Here is a 14293-nt window from a genome sequence, read left to right as displayed (position 1 = left end):
CGAAAGGAAGCTATGACTAGTGAACTAATAATCTTCATACATACGGATGTATGTAAAACAATTAACACTAACTAGAGTTAACTAGAATCCACTTGACAAAAATATAAGTCATTTGATTAGATCGAGATGGTGAATATTTAAGACAGAAATTTGATGACCATCAAAGAAGTTGAGAAATAGTTTCTCATCTTGCTCCAACAAACACATCATATGGGTGATGAGTCCAGTAGGAGTAATCGAACATGTTAGACATAAAGTCGATTAATGATGGGTGTAGGCCAATCTTCCGAACACTTTATGGGATATATTCTCAACACGGTCGTTCTTCCTACCTAACCACATTCCTTCTAAATCTAAAGAAATACTGGGGATTCTTCCACAAAGAATCAGAGAACAAGGTAGTTGTTGCTCATGATGGTGTCTCGCTTGAAATAAGAGTTATTCCAACAAGACAAGTGGGAGAAATTTAAGATATCGACGAAATTCAATAAGAGCAACAAACTGACAATGGTATTACAAACCAATGGTGGTATATGAATGTCAGAAGTTGAGGTTCCTATCTATTCTAGCCGATAGATATGGAAAGAAAGGTAGAGATAGTAGATCTCAGAGATCCTACCGCATAAGTCGAATTAGATTCACAAGAGAGCCCTCAAAGAATTGAGAGCGTCTCAAAGTTGTTCAAACCCCTCGTAGGTCTTGAAGACTCATACATTTGTCTCAGAGGACTAAATCCTACTGAAGAAGAGATGAGCTACCAACACAAAAGCTATGACAGAATCACTCCGAAATATGGCTTGGAGTCATAAGATCAGAATGGGATCCATGTCTGAAATCAAGTTTGGAACTTGATCTATTTTTTTTTAAGGAATAGTTCCTGTTAAGTACAAATAGGTTTTCAAAGAGTTTGAAAAACGGACAAGGATGGAAACATTAGTGTTTCCCAGAACTAGACTAGAAGAGAAGGTCAAAGAGTTCTTGGTTTAGACCATGAAAAGACCATCTCTCAAGTCACGATGCTTAAAACCATAATGATCAATCACTAAGCAAAAGAATGTGCACATGACACATTCCGAAGGAGAGTTAACCTTCCTGAAAGCTAAGTGACAATTGCAAGCTTTAGAAATCCTTTGAAGGATTTAAGCATGCAAGTAGGAGTAGGAATCTTCGATTCTGCAAAGTAATCAAAAGTTGGTTTCTTTGAGAATGAAGAGAAATCTTGAATTCAGATAGTTCAAGAAAGTTAGTGGGAGTGACCCAGTTTTCTTTGGTACAGTATGTAGATGACATACTATAAGTTGAGATCAACATACGGATGTTGAAAACAGTTTAGAACTGACTCAATTAAAAGGACCATACACAAAGGTGAAAGGCTTTTGGGCATCAAAGATCCATAGGAATAGATCGAGAAGATGATAAGACTCATTCATGAAAAGTCTTGAAAAGTCAAATGTGAAAGACTCAAGAAGAGTAATTCTACCCAAGTCTCAGGAAACACAACTTGACAAGATTCAGAATTCGAGATATTCTGATGAGCAAGCATGCATGAGAAAACGTGGAGGAGAAGAACCAAATGGAAGATCATCAACCCAATCAAGTCAATAACTTGAGGCTATGGACCAAAAGGTACTCTTCGGCTTATGTTTTCTATAATCTCTATGAATCTAATGGAGTTGTGTATATATGTTCATGCATAATACTTTGTTTGATCATAATCGGATTAGTAGCATGATTAGATTATGATATACGGATAAATTTTTCTAACATTAACTTGTTTTGGTTTGCCAATATTTTCTAGTCATATTCATTGATTGAGAAAAAGGCTTTTAGTCATTTAAATGAGATTCCTAACTCCTTTGGTTATCTTAACAAAAAAAAACTGCTTTCGTCATTAAGATGGTGACTAGAGATGCTGGTGATGGATGGGTCATGGGTGATACTGAATTTCCTCTAATTCTCAACCATTATTTTTAATATATAGTTTTGATATATAGTTTCTAGAAGTTCTTGTTGTAAAGATTTTAGTTAATGAGATGGGATCTTATTATTTTTAATTAGGTTTTGTAATTTTCTTTTCAATTTCATAGCAGCAGAGATTTTGAACTTCAGCAATTGATGCTGCAGGAGGCTAAACTGTGTTTAACACAAGTATTGAACTTGATAGAGATATTGGGGCAATGTTTGGGAAAAGGAGCAATTCTTACAACATAAACTTTGGTGCAATTCTTCATAGATCAATTGGGAAGAAGTATACTAAGAGCAAAAGCTCGGACATGGGATTCGAATTGGATCAGACAGAATCATGGAAGTTTTTCGAATCTAAAACAGGTTTTATCTATTGGTCTAGTAGAATACTTTTAGGTGAAGGATATCATGAATTTCTCTAGTCTCAAGTTCTCAACTCTCTCGTTCCACGATTTCATATTCTTATTTTCTCATTAATCAAAAGTAGCTTCCTGTTTGATGGGGTGTAAGAGTTATAAACATCCGTTATAACTTGTTTAGCTGCCTTCGATTAAGGAAATGCCCGGTGTTGAACGTGGAAAGAAACAAATTACAGATTCAGGAATGTGTTTTTCTACTATAGTTCAGAATAATATACCAACTCATCCAAAAATGAATGCCCAATCGACTCCTAGAGGATCTGTTAATACTTTAACTCTTATTTTACCTGGACTTCCTGACGATTTGGGGAAGTACTGCCTTGCACTTGTCCCTCATTCCAACTTCCCAGCCATGGGTGCTGTATGCAAACGATGGAGATCGTTCATCCAAAGCAAGGAACTGATAAAAGTCAGGAGACTGGCTGGTAGGCTTGAGGAATGGCTCTATATTTTGACTGGAGATACAGAAGGAAAGGGAAGCCATTGGGAGGTCTTGCGTTCTTATGGACAAGAACGATGAAACCTTCCGCCTATGCCTTGTCCTAGAAAAGCCGGGTTTGGCGTGGTTGTCCTTGACGGGAAGCTTCTGATCATGGCTGGCTATATAGTGTCTGAGGGTAAGGGGTCTGTTTCGGCTGATGTTTTGCAGTACGATTCCTGCCTCAACAGGTAAAGACTGTTGATTTTCTCTGGATGTTACTCTTTCTGCATTTTCGTTGTGCATGGCTTAAAAATATCATTTCGGTTATTGTAGGAATCACTATATTTTACAGGCATAAACTCCATCTTTAACACCGTTCATCTTTTCATTCCTTTTAATATACGTGGTTTCATATATTATGCAACTAAGATTGGTGTTTCTTTTTCAAATTCATTTACGAAACCTAACTAGAGATCTGAATCGGGTCAAGTCAGGTTTCAGAACATTTGTTATCTAACCTAAAATGACATGTGTGTCCGACCAAAACCCAGATTCAAACAAGTCCAACTTAGGCGACTAAATTTCAGGCAATAAAAAAACAAACACCACCTAACTTCTAAAAAATTACACATATTATCATATGATTAATTTAAGTCGTCTTCTTTCACTGCAGTTCACTGCAGGTGGGGTACATTAGCAAATATGAATGTGGCCCGACATGACTTCGCCAGTTCAGAAGTCAATGGTTTGATATATGCAATAGGAGGCCATGGATTCAATGGTGAAAGCCTCTCAAGTGTCGAGGTCTATAACCCAGACACGAATATCTGCACTGTAATAGAAAGTCTTCGTCGGCCTAGGTGGGGATGTTTCGCCAGCAGTTTCAAAGGAAAACTCTATATCATGAGAGGAAGATCTAGCTTTACTGTCGGGAACTCAAAGTTTGTCGATGTTTACAACCCTGAGAATCAGACTTGGCTTGAGACGAAGAATGGATGTGTCATGGTAACTGCACACGCTGTGCTGGGAAAGAAATTGTTTTGTATGGAATGGAAACATCAGAGGAAATTGGCAATCTTTAACCCAGATGATAATTCATGGAAGATGGTTCCAATACAACTGACAGGGAGTTCAAGGATTGGATTTCGATTTGGAGTATTAGATGAGAAGTTGTTATTGTTCTCGTCTGAAAAAGAACCTGGATATCATCGAACACTGTTATGTGATCCAGATGCAGTTACAGGTTCTGAATGGCAGACTTCCTCCATTAAACCATCTGGTCTTTGTTTGAACAGTGTTACAATCAAAGCGTGATTATGCTACTGCATTTGCTTGCTGCTTTCATTATACTTTTCTTCTTATGTTCTAAAATTTATTTATGATATTCGTTCGGTCCTCTATTGACTAAGTTAGGAGTTTATATTGATTTTTCAAGATGGGCTGTTTTCTTTTTGCTGTCTCTTTCACCTCATTCTTCGAGTATGATTCTTCTGATTCTGACTCGCTTGATTCAAACCGAGTCAAATTTTGGGTTCCGTCTAATTTTGACCCAAGAAATTGACTCTTCAAAGTGTATGAAATTATGAATCAACTATTTTAGGTTCGATAAAAAGGAACTTATTCTAATCAAAAGTACCACATGTATAACTATTTTGCTTATGGCGGCTTAAACAGAAGGGTTATGCAGACAGATATGGTTGGGTTAATGCACTTTAAAGTTTCAATAACAAACACTAAACTCAAACTGAAAAACTCTAGTATCACCTAGGCTTTTTTGAGTTAAAAAAAAAAAAAGTTCTCAAGTGTAAAATTCAATTCGAGTCTTAAAATAATGTGATGACTATAAATGTAAGAGGTCTCAAGAAGAAACTCAATATTTGAGAATTCTCTTCAGGATCTCAATTGCCTCCTCAATTTTAAAAAACAAAACTACCTATCTAGGAGATGATCTCAATTTAGACTTCACACATAGGATATTAGGAGTTTCTTTTTTTTTTTTTTTTTTGAATTTTGCATGGGAGATAGAATCAGGCTAATTAGATTTAAAACTGTTAAGAAAATAGAAAAGAAAATACATCCTCCAACTTCGTATAACTAACTTCGTCAAAAAAAAAAACTTCGTATAACTATCTAGCTAAATTTCAAGTAATTTATGCGAGAAGGGTAATCATTTCAAAATAAACAAAAAGATCTATGTTATTAGAATGGTGTTGTTTCTTGCCCTCTAAAAGAAGGGGCGTATATCTAAGAAATAATTCATGAAATTTCTCATATCGTTAGTAAAATTAAGTGACCGTCAAGGTATAACTTACAAAATTGAAAGGTCTAGATTTCAGGATAAGCTTCTGCCATGATCAAAAGAACAAGAGAAGTCCAACCTGTGAAAGGTCGTGCTCCTTTGCCGTTCCCCTTCTTTTGTTCGTACTGCTCCCACAGGTACCCTGTCTGGTAATAGTTATCGACTACGTTCCTATCACAGAGACACAAATGTTTCTAAGTAACTTGTTTCTAACTGACAAATCACCGGGTTCGAAGTAAACATTATAATAAATAAAAAAAAAGTAGAAATTAATACTTGATCAGATTTTTCCGCAACTCCTCGTAAATTGTCCTTGATCTCAATTTATGAGGTCCATCCTCTGCCAAAATATGGAAAAAAGAGTATAAAAACGAAGAGTGGTGCCACTCAGTATTCACTCTGTTTACTGCTCTCTTCTGTAACTAAAAGAGCAAATTAGAGAAGTGAATAAAGCAAAGCCTTTGATAGTTTGTGCGTCGAACTACAAATCCATTTTCATATAGTTTTGTGGAGAAAAATGAGTTATTTTGTTTTTCTCATCTGTTTTCCAAGGTGTCAAAATCTATTAATCATTGGAACAGTTGCAACAGCCATGTTTTGATAAAGATATATGCAGATTAATGTATTTAGGCATACGAGTAGTTTGTTTCGTTTATAATAAATACCTAGAGAGTAATGGTGAAGAGCTGAAAGAATCAAGTAGTTCATATTCATCCAAATTGGGCCTCTCCAATATGGTGGGTCATGCTCCGTGTTGCGTTTCATGTACAAAGTGCTGCCACAGAGACAATGTTAATTAGTATTTTTTATGATCCCAAATACATCAAGCAACTGAGTTGTTATAATGAAAAAAAGTAAAAAAAGGAAGTCTCTTTAAGGAAAGATGAATTCTACATAATATCTCAAGAAAAGACTTTTGCTGGAGAAGAATGATACCTCGATTTGGCAAGAGAGCGGAGGCCGTAATTTGTCCACAATGTACTTCGATTTGAAATGTGATCAAGTTGTTTTCCTAGTATTGGAGAATCCTACATAACTCCGGAAGCATGAAGAGTTAATTAAGAGAGAAAAAAGACAAAGTACCTAGTGTCGTTTTGTGACCAGATAAAATTTATCAACATATATACACGAAAGCTGTAATGTTTTCTTAATGAAACTTACAGGCGGAATAATCCCCATCATAAACGGGAAAAGGCTGACATAACCAATATGAGGAACTAGTCTCAACTGTGGTGCTTCCTTAACTTCTCGCACAAGCTCTCGACCGGCATGGTTGCTGCCTAAGGCTCCTGTTTGTCGCCAACTTAACCGAACCTACCAAGTATTAAGCCAGACTTTTGGTTTTGAAAGCAAATTCCGCAAGCAAATAATAGGAATATCTGAACGACGGATTGAAGGTAACCAAACCGAACAATACAAGACAAGGGTAGGTTATGACAGAATAGAAAAAATTAAAATCATGCCCCCAGCTTTCATTGGAGTCACGCAAGTTGATACTAAGCATGAGATTTGGATATCCAAAAATCAAAATAGAATATTTGCTCTGACTTGTGATTTACTCGAATATACTCCATGCTTTTATGAATGTAAACTTATCAGAAAGCCCCATTGAAGTCCCCTCAAACAATTGAGGAATTAGAAACCAAACGAAACTAAGAGGATTGAGGAATTAGAAAATGTGTGCTTTTCTTCTGGTTTGGTGGGGTTCAGATGTAGTGCCCTTAGAACACCAAAAGTCATGACTGTCTAACGAGTATTAACAGAACCATAAACAAGTAGTACTTCCGAACAAACGATTACTTGGTGGAAAATACCTTTTCAGTGTGATTCCCAAAATCAAAATATGCGCCAGAAACATCATCCAAGTGCATCTGCAAAATAATATATTAGTACTTCGGCAAAAAATACATTAAAGCTGCTAAAGCAACTTCCAGATCTTCTTGAATTCTTATAACAACTTCAGGGTTCAGGCATTTCATATCCATAGATAAGATATAGATATTTGAAGTATATATATTTAACTACAAATATCGATAACATAGAACAATGTAAAGGCAGAAAGCCAAAGAAAAGGTAAAAAAATCTCAGCACTAGAAAACAAGTAACATGTTAGCAAGTACGACAACGAAAAGGATGTTTGGATGGCTAAAAACATCAGCAAGATCATAAAGGAAACATACAGTTGATAAGGATCTCAATCACCTATTTTATGAAGATTACATAATCTAGGTTAGATTTCAGTTGTTGAAACAGCTTCATATTTCCTGGATCTCAATTACTTACGTTATAAGATTGGTTGATGATCGAAACCAACATCAGAGGCGTAAGAAAATAGAGACTACCTTATTTAGAAGCTCAAAGTTGGAAAGCAGTCGAGCCATGGATTGATATTCCTGCAGATATTGAAATTCAAGGCCCTTTTAATCCAACAAATAAAGCTTGAAGCTTATAAGTAATAAGATAAATTGTTTTCTCCCTTTTGTTGAGCTTATAAGATGAATTTTTTCATCATAATACCTTCCCCATGTCATTTTTCTTTCCAAGAAGATCGGTGATTGACTGCATGCAATCTGCAGCGAGAAGCATCCAACATCGTAAATCCAAGTGGCGCTCTTCCTCATTGGGGTGTGATGCGCGTGGATAATCATCCAAACCAGAGGAGAGTGTCTGGAAATCGATATACAAATGACTAACATAACATGACAATTGTTGATGTATGTTACATCAGTAACGGATTCAGAGATAGTTACTTATTAAGAGAGTGGAGAACAACAAGGGTGCAATAAGATACCTTTGGATTTAGTTCACGAGTTATTGTTTGGTCTCTCCCATGCCAATAATAGCTGCCGTTATCCTTTCCTGAAGTACATATAGCAGCTTCATCTTATAAAGACTTATAAATGACACACAATGACACTTTCAACCAACATCCAGTATAAAAAATCAAACTTACCTGTCTGTGTAGTATTGAACCACTGGAACCAGGCTTCCAGGCGAACAAAAGCCCTATCTAAGAACGAAGAAATCTTGTTTCTCTCACTGGTAGTAAATTTGTTTTTAATTGTGCCACGAACTAAATCTGAAACAAGTTCTCAATGTGAAAATGGATTCTATCATTCGTATTGACATCATGCATAATTTGCGGGAAATAATTGGAATATGATAATGTATTTCTTTTCCAGCTTCACAATTGAAGGAAAAAGCTCTACTAAGAAAAAACACAAAAAAAAGGATGGAAATAAAACGAGCAAAACAACAACTGGCGAAGTTGTAGAGGTCATCACTTAACCACTTGTTGCAGTGCCAGTATGATGTCCTCTCACCAAAGTGTGTGTAGAGGAACCAGAACGAAACAAAAACTATAAAATAAATTCAAATTGTCATTTACAAAAGTACCAAAATATGAACACAGAAGAGAAACCTAACCTTGTAGGGCGAGGAACAAAGTTGGTGGATTTCCATTTGTTGGGTGTTGAGGAACAAATTCCTGTGGAACTTTACTGCAACATTCCGTATCAAGATTGTAAGGATTATAACTATTGTACATGAAACCTCGATCACATAATATACACATAATTTAGTTTAAAATTACTCATATTACCTCAGAGCTTCAGCACCTAAGATTTGTTCACGGGGTATCCACCCATCAACATTCATCAAGTCTAGCCAGTGTCCAATGATGTCCAAGCAAATTTCTATGTCCCAACGGCTGTGGTAAAAAAAAAAAGACGCAGAACACACAGCACCAGATAAACATTGGAACTGATGACTTCAGCAATAACACCCGAAAGAGCAAATGCATTACTAGTTCTTAACAACACAAGCAACTGAAAAAATGTTCATCAAGTTCACATGGCTAGAAGGAACCATAAAAATGGCCAGAGAAGTCTTAGTAGCAAAACTCACCAGATTAGCAGCTGATGAAAACCTTCATCCCATAAGAAACCCCTTGGAAAGAAGGATCTGCTTGGAACAGCACTATACAGCTCAGCTGGCCAATATGAAACAAAATCTTCACCATACTTAATCTGAAATAGAAAATATCACAGTATCAATACAGGACAGGTGATGTTGATCGGAGAACTTATAAAGAGAGAAAGTGCCATCTGGAAAACATGGATACCACACAACCCTAAAAACAACAGAGTTATATAACACACAAACTTATATCCTGAATTAGAGCCATCGTGAAAATGGTGTCACCATATCAGGCACTAGTTCCATACTCTTTCACAGTGTTTGTACCTGAATCAGTTTATCCATATAAAATGTTTTTAGGTAATGAGCAGGCAAATGCACAGCAAACTCATTTGGCCAACAAGAGAAGGATTTCAAACTCCGATGAGAAGGTTAACTTTTAGTACTGATGGAGTCATGAACGATAAATCACTTCAAGGATCAATCTTGGATCTCCAGACAAAGCAAGGAGCAGACCCACAACTTCAATTTGCATACTAATGAACCAGTACCCAATTTTGCTTTCACTTAAAATTTGTTAACAAACCCAATTAGTATTAGAAAATAGATAGGTGTCTTAAGAGCACCAAACATTGTTCATTGAGACACGTAGGTCAATAAAATTTCAACCTTGGGTCCCCGCAAACAAAAAGGGGAATACTAGCAAACCTACTAATTGGACATATTTCAAATTAAAGTAACAATTGAAACAAGGTCATTTTTTTTACATAAATGCGTACTTAACTAGCAGGGATTTCAAAAAAAAAATTAGTTGATCTGAGATTTACTGGGAGGGTTATGTGTGAGCGCGTTTGCAACTTTAACAGTCTTCAGCAGGGCAATGTAGTTTCAAAACTTACACTCAGGTCTTTTCCGAGAGCAATTTTTGATTGCCCGTAAAAGTAGCCAATACCACCAAGTAGATTTCCAATAGCTGCCCTGCCCGCAGTCACTGAATCAGAATTGACCTGAATGTACAATAAAATGGCTTCAGAATGATTTCTTTTAGGCAGATAATTTGTCAACATAAACTGGAATTACAACACTGAGGAAGGTTGAAACCCATATTTTTATCAACATTCCATTTGTGCACTCGTCAAATTCGACCCTTTGACTTAAAAAAGAAACACTTTGGGTCAGCCATACAACAAATCTTATCATGTTCACCAAGAAATTGTACTACAAGTTATATAAATTGTACTACAAGTTATATGGTCAGGTGTACTTTCTCGCGTCATGAGTCATGATTGAACCGCGACCCGGGCTAGGTCTATTTTCCGTTAATCGTGACTTTAATAGCAACTTTACCACTTTTTTTCATGAGTACAGACAAGAAAGAGGAAAGATATATCCAACAGAAGAATTCATCATATGTGAACTCCAGGGCTCAAACTTTCGAATAAATGTGGATGGATACCTTGTCTGTTAGATTGAATAGTCTTTTATATTTGTCTTCAAAAGCACGTTGTTTCTCAATAAGTTGATTAGTCAGTAGCTTTCCTGAAACTTGGCAACAGCATCACATGAAAACCCGCTGAAGACAAATAAAAATTGGAAACAAATTGCACATTCAGTGCATCATAGACAGCTTAGAAAGGGGCATCAAGATAACATCCTAAACTAGCTGTAGAAGAACGGACAACCTGTAAACCTTTAGGAGTACAGAACCAGTGTCAAAATAAAAGACTATGCAATAAGTATTTGGAAATTGAGATACTGGCTGTAGCTAATACCTGTGATGCTATTGACACGTTCAACAGTTGAACTCTCCGATTCAGTTCCAGATACAAACCCGATATCTACTTTGAAAGGAAACTTGGCGGAAATCTTGTGTAGAAGAGTGCGGAAATATCAAATACGGAAAACATGAGATGGAAATTGTTAGTGCGGTCTTCGAGTACAAGGTGTCAGCAATGCGGAAAAGAAACAGCGTACCTGAAAAACTAAGGTGTTGGGAGAATCATCAGATGTGTCAGGTAGCTGTAGCTTACCCACTCGTCTCGCCTAGGTAACAAATCAATAACTCGAGCCATCAATTACATTTCTAAAGAAACTCATTTAATCTGATAAAGCTACAGTTTAGTCTCCAAAGCAACACCACAGGGGGAATAATACTAATCAAACACAAGTGTACTGTGGGGAATCATACGTACATGGGCTCCCAGAGTTCCCTGGACAAGTTCAGTTAAGTTATGAAAGTGAGGAGTTTTGAAACCAGAATAATGGGTTTCCAAGTTATCCTGCAAAATTGGGAGAAATGTCATCTAAAGTCAGCAACAAAAACCATCTATAATAAAGATCTGATCATTACGATTGGTCACGGCTCCGCATTTCTTACTTCATACAATTTTATCACAACAATCACGACAGTCAAAATATAAACAACAAGCCTGAAACAGAGATTATGGATTAATCATTCAAGCGTCTGTACTTACTGTTGAATCTATATGCAGTTCCCAATCTCCAATATCCGAGTGTGATCCATATGCCAGAAGAGATGAATCGTGACTACCCAATCTCTCTCCACCTGCGTTTAAAGTGTTCCCTTCCTCATCTGCCACGTAGAAGAATAGATGACCAGTTGCCAATATTTCTTCATCTAGTTTAGATCTACAAGAAGACCGTAAAGAACAGTTTACAACGGAAAATCCCACTTTTATGTGCATATTTATATTCCAAATGTTACGCTTCACAGAAAAATAAGTTCTAGAACTAAAAGTAAGAAATACCCGTACAGATTCCTACTATCACAGCACAATCGACTTACAGTGAATCCCTACTAAGACAAACCGTATTCCAGCACTTACGAATAAGTAGGAACAAATGTTGCCTTCTCAAAAGAGAAATGGAAGTTGGCTATGAAGCAAAGGCTTTGCAAGACTTTTGTCCCTGTGGTATGAATTTTCAAGCAGAGGGATATACGTTCTTTCCTACTGACTACAGGTCGTTGATTCATTTGACACATGGAGAAGGGAATCTTCAATTGATAGGTTTTCTTCAACTAACATTGTCCATTGGGTTATTTTCTATAGATATATGCAAATGCTTCATTCACTTTCCAAGTGCATCACTAATCGATAATAAACGATGGGAAAGCATTATAAGCCGCAATAGTCAAGAATCTTTCAAGCGCAAACAGATATGTCTTATGACAAAAAATAAAACTAAGGGGCATAAGACAAATGCACTAAATGGCTTCATACATGGAATTTTATACCCAATTCAGCAGTTATCATTTCCCCGGTGCTAGAAACAAAATTTTGAAATCCTACATTTCAAATTTTATGAACTGAAATGCTTAACATATTTACATGCGGATCTTAAATAAGAAATTACGAAGTTCGGGTATATACTTATCAGTTTGCATATCAACACGAATTGACCAATCTCCACCATAGCCACTACCATCACCTTTCAATTTCAGAAAACTAGTCGCCAAGGTCATATCGTGGTCAACTATGACTTGATGACCATAATCCCGCCCATTGTGATGTGTCCACCCGTAGCTACTGAGCTCATCTGAGTCCTGACAAATATGGCGCATAACATACCTCCCATCCTTTACACCAATCCACATCAATCCAGCAATCAAAGACCGTGGTGTCCTAAACAAAAATTAGTTTCTTCACAATTATTTCATTATAAATCAATGCAAATTATCCTCTCGGATTATAAATTAAGCAACTAAACAACATCCATAAAACACAAACATGATCGGAGATAGCTATAACTCATAGTTCAGTAATGACAACCAAATACCTAGCACGAATCCCTAGGTAAACATGAGGGCGATAGGTTCCCCAGTACAAGCTTTCCTTATGGTCACCTTGAAACTACAATTTTCAAAAATTTCATCCAAAAATCATAACCTAAACTTGAAAAGATATAATAACAAAGCAAAATCACAGAAAACTAAAATGCTAGAAACTTCGATTATTAACCTGTGGAAGATCCATAATTTTTGGTGCAGGAAATGGAGTGATAACACTAAGCTTCTGAACTTCTTCAACATGTGTAAGAAGATAATAAATCATGAAAATGAAAACTAGACACGCAAAAATACCAAATAATAGAAGATATCTAAGATTAACTTTAAGAATCTTAATTGAACTATTATTATTATTATCTCTAGTTCCAGGCTTTCTGTTTCTTGAAATCAGTTTTCGATTAACCAATGGATCATCCTCGTCGACATCGTCTGATGATTTACTCCTGCTTCGAGCAGAAGTTCGTTTTGTACTTCCAGCCATTTCTTAAATTAGAGTTTCAAAAGATCTAAATGATGAAATTAGGGTTTTTGATCATTGATTGAAGCAACTGAATTTGATTCTGATAGGAAGGAGACTGAATTGAGTACTGTAATCTGGGAATTGGTTTTGTTGATCTTCTTGTGTTTTAAGTGAAGATAAATGTGAAGCGGGGAGGGAGGGCTTCTATTGGGGGGACATTGCGAGGGGAGGAAACGCTAATTTCTGGGCAGTTTGTTCACTCACCAGGATGACAGTCGAAGGAGCTTGGCGTTTACTGTTATTGACTAACGGAATATGACGTCCGCGGGAGCGGCTAAAAGAAACCCGAATAACTGATATTAGTACCCATTGACCCTAAACATTTGTTGGCACCCGGGTGTAAAGGTGTCGGATCGATCCGTCCGAAACCAAAGCAAAATCGGGGAGGTTTTGAACTGGTTAATTTGAGACCTTAGGCGAGGTATCGGACTGATCAGTCCGAGACCAATCCTAAAGGATTTTAATGGTGGTTTTAGATCAAGGGTTTGGAACCAAGGCTCTTTTTCTCTCTCTAACTCCTCATCATTGATCAAGGTTGGTTTGAAATCAAAATTCTTTCCATGGTGGTTTTACACTCTTCCTCTCTCTAAAACAAGGTTCTTTCTCCCTCTAACTCCTCTGGATGATGATGGTTTTGGAGACAAATCTGGTTTAAAGCCATACCTCAAAGATCTGGTTCGTCTAGTTTTCAACCGTTTCCGACAAAGGAGCTGCTCCCCTTCGCCAGAAACAGGGGAGAATTTTTTTTGAAGTTTGGTCATCGGTCAACGATCTTTGCCAGAGAAGAAAGAGGTGACATTGCCTCTAACCATACATGGTCAACTTGTTTTGACCAAATTTTGCGAGCAAAAACGTTAATAAAAACACACATTGCTTTAAAACTTCCCATTTACTTTTAATTCTAGTTTTTGAAGTGGCTAAATGGTTTCAGAATGGTCCAGTC

General features: G+C 36.8%; 1 protein-coding gene and 1 pseudogene across 2 annotated transcripts; one reads left to right on the top strand and one right to left on the bottom strand.

Moving 5' to 3' along the window:
• Positions 1-2093: 2093 nt before the first annotated feature.
• LOC147532681 (F-box/kelch-repeat protein At1g67480-like) lies at positions 2094-4462 on the top strand (annotated as a pseudogene). The gene is made up of 2 exons (XR_015227268.1): positions 2094-3053; positions 3489-4462. The product of XR_015227268.1 is annotated as an F-box/kelch-repeat protein At1g67480-like (transcript).
• A 513-nt stretch (positions 4463-4975) lies between these two features.
• On the bottom strand, positions 4976-14109 carry LOC147532680 (mannosyl-oligosaccharide glucosidase GCS1-like). Its single transcript, XM_086645764.1, has 22 exons — positions 13003-14109; positions 12821-12894; positions 12415-12666; positions 11497-11671; positions 11215-11301; positions 10997-11065; positions 10795-10888; positions 10479-10561; positions 9922-10029; positions 9011-9132; positions 8706-8813; positions 8531-8604; positions 8058-8183; positions 7896-7963; positions 7622-7771; positions 7447-7497; positions 6919-6975; positions 6266-6418; positions 6041-6132; positions 5770-5879; positions 5381-5444; positions 4976-5275 (listed from the first exon to the last, which is right to left on the bottom strand). The coding sequence occupies exons 1-22, from the start codon at positions 13309-13311 to the stop codon at positions 5131-5133; spliced, it is 2571 nt and encodes an 856-aa protein (XP_086501890.1). The 5' UTR covers positions 13312-14109; the 3' UTR covers positions 4976-5130.
• Between the last annotated feature and the right edge of the window lie 184 nt (positions 14110-14293).

Source organism: Eschscholzia californica, unplaced genomic scaffold, assembly GCF_041429995.1.
Source record: "Eschscholzia californica isolate CP2 unplaced genomic scaffold, dmEscCali1.0.p SCAF_6, whole genome shotgun sequence".
Classification (NCBI taxonomy): Eukaryota; Viridiplantae; Streptophyta; class Magnoliopsida; order Ranunculales; family Papaveraceae; genus Eschscholzia; species Eschscholzia californica.
Note: the sequence above shows the minus strand (reverse complement) of the source record. Positions and strands in the feature narration are given on the sequence as shown.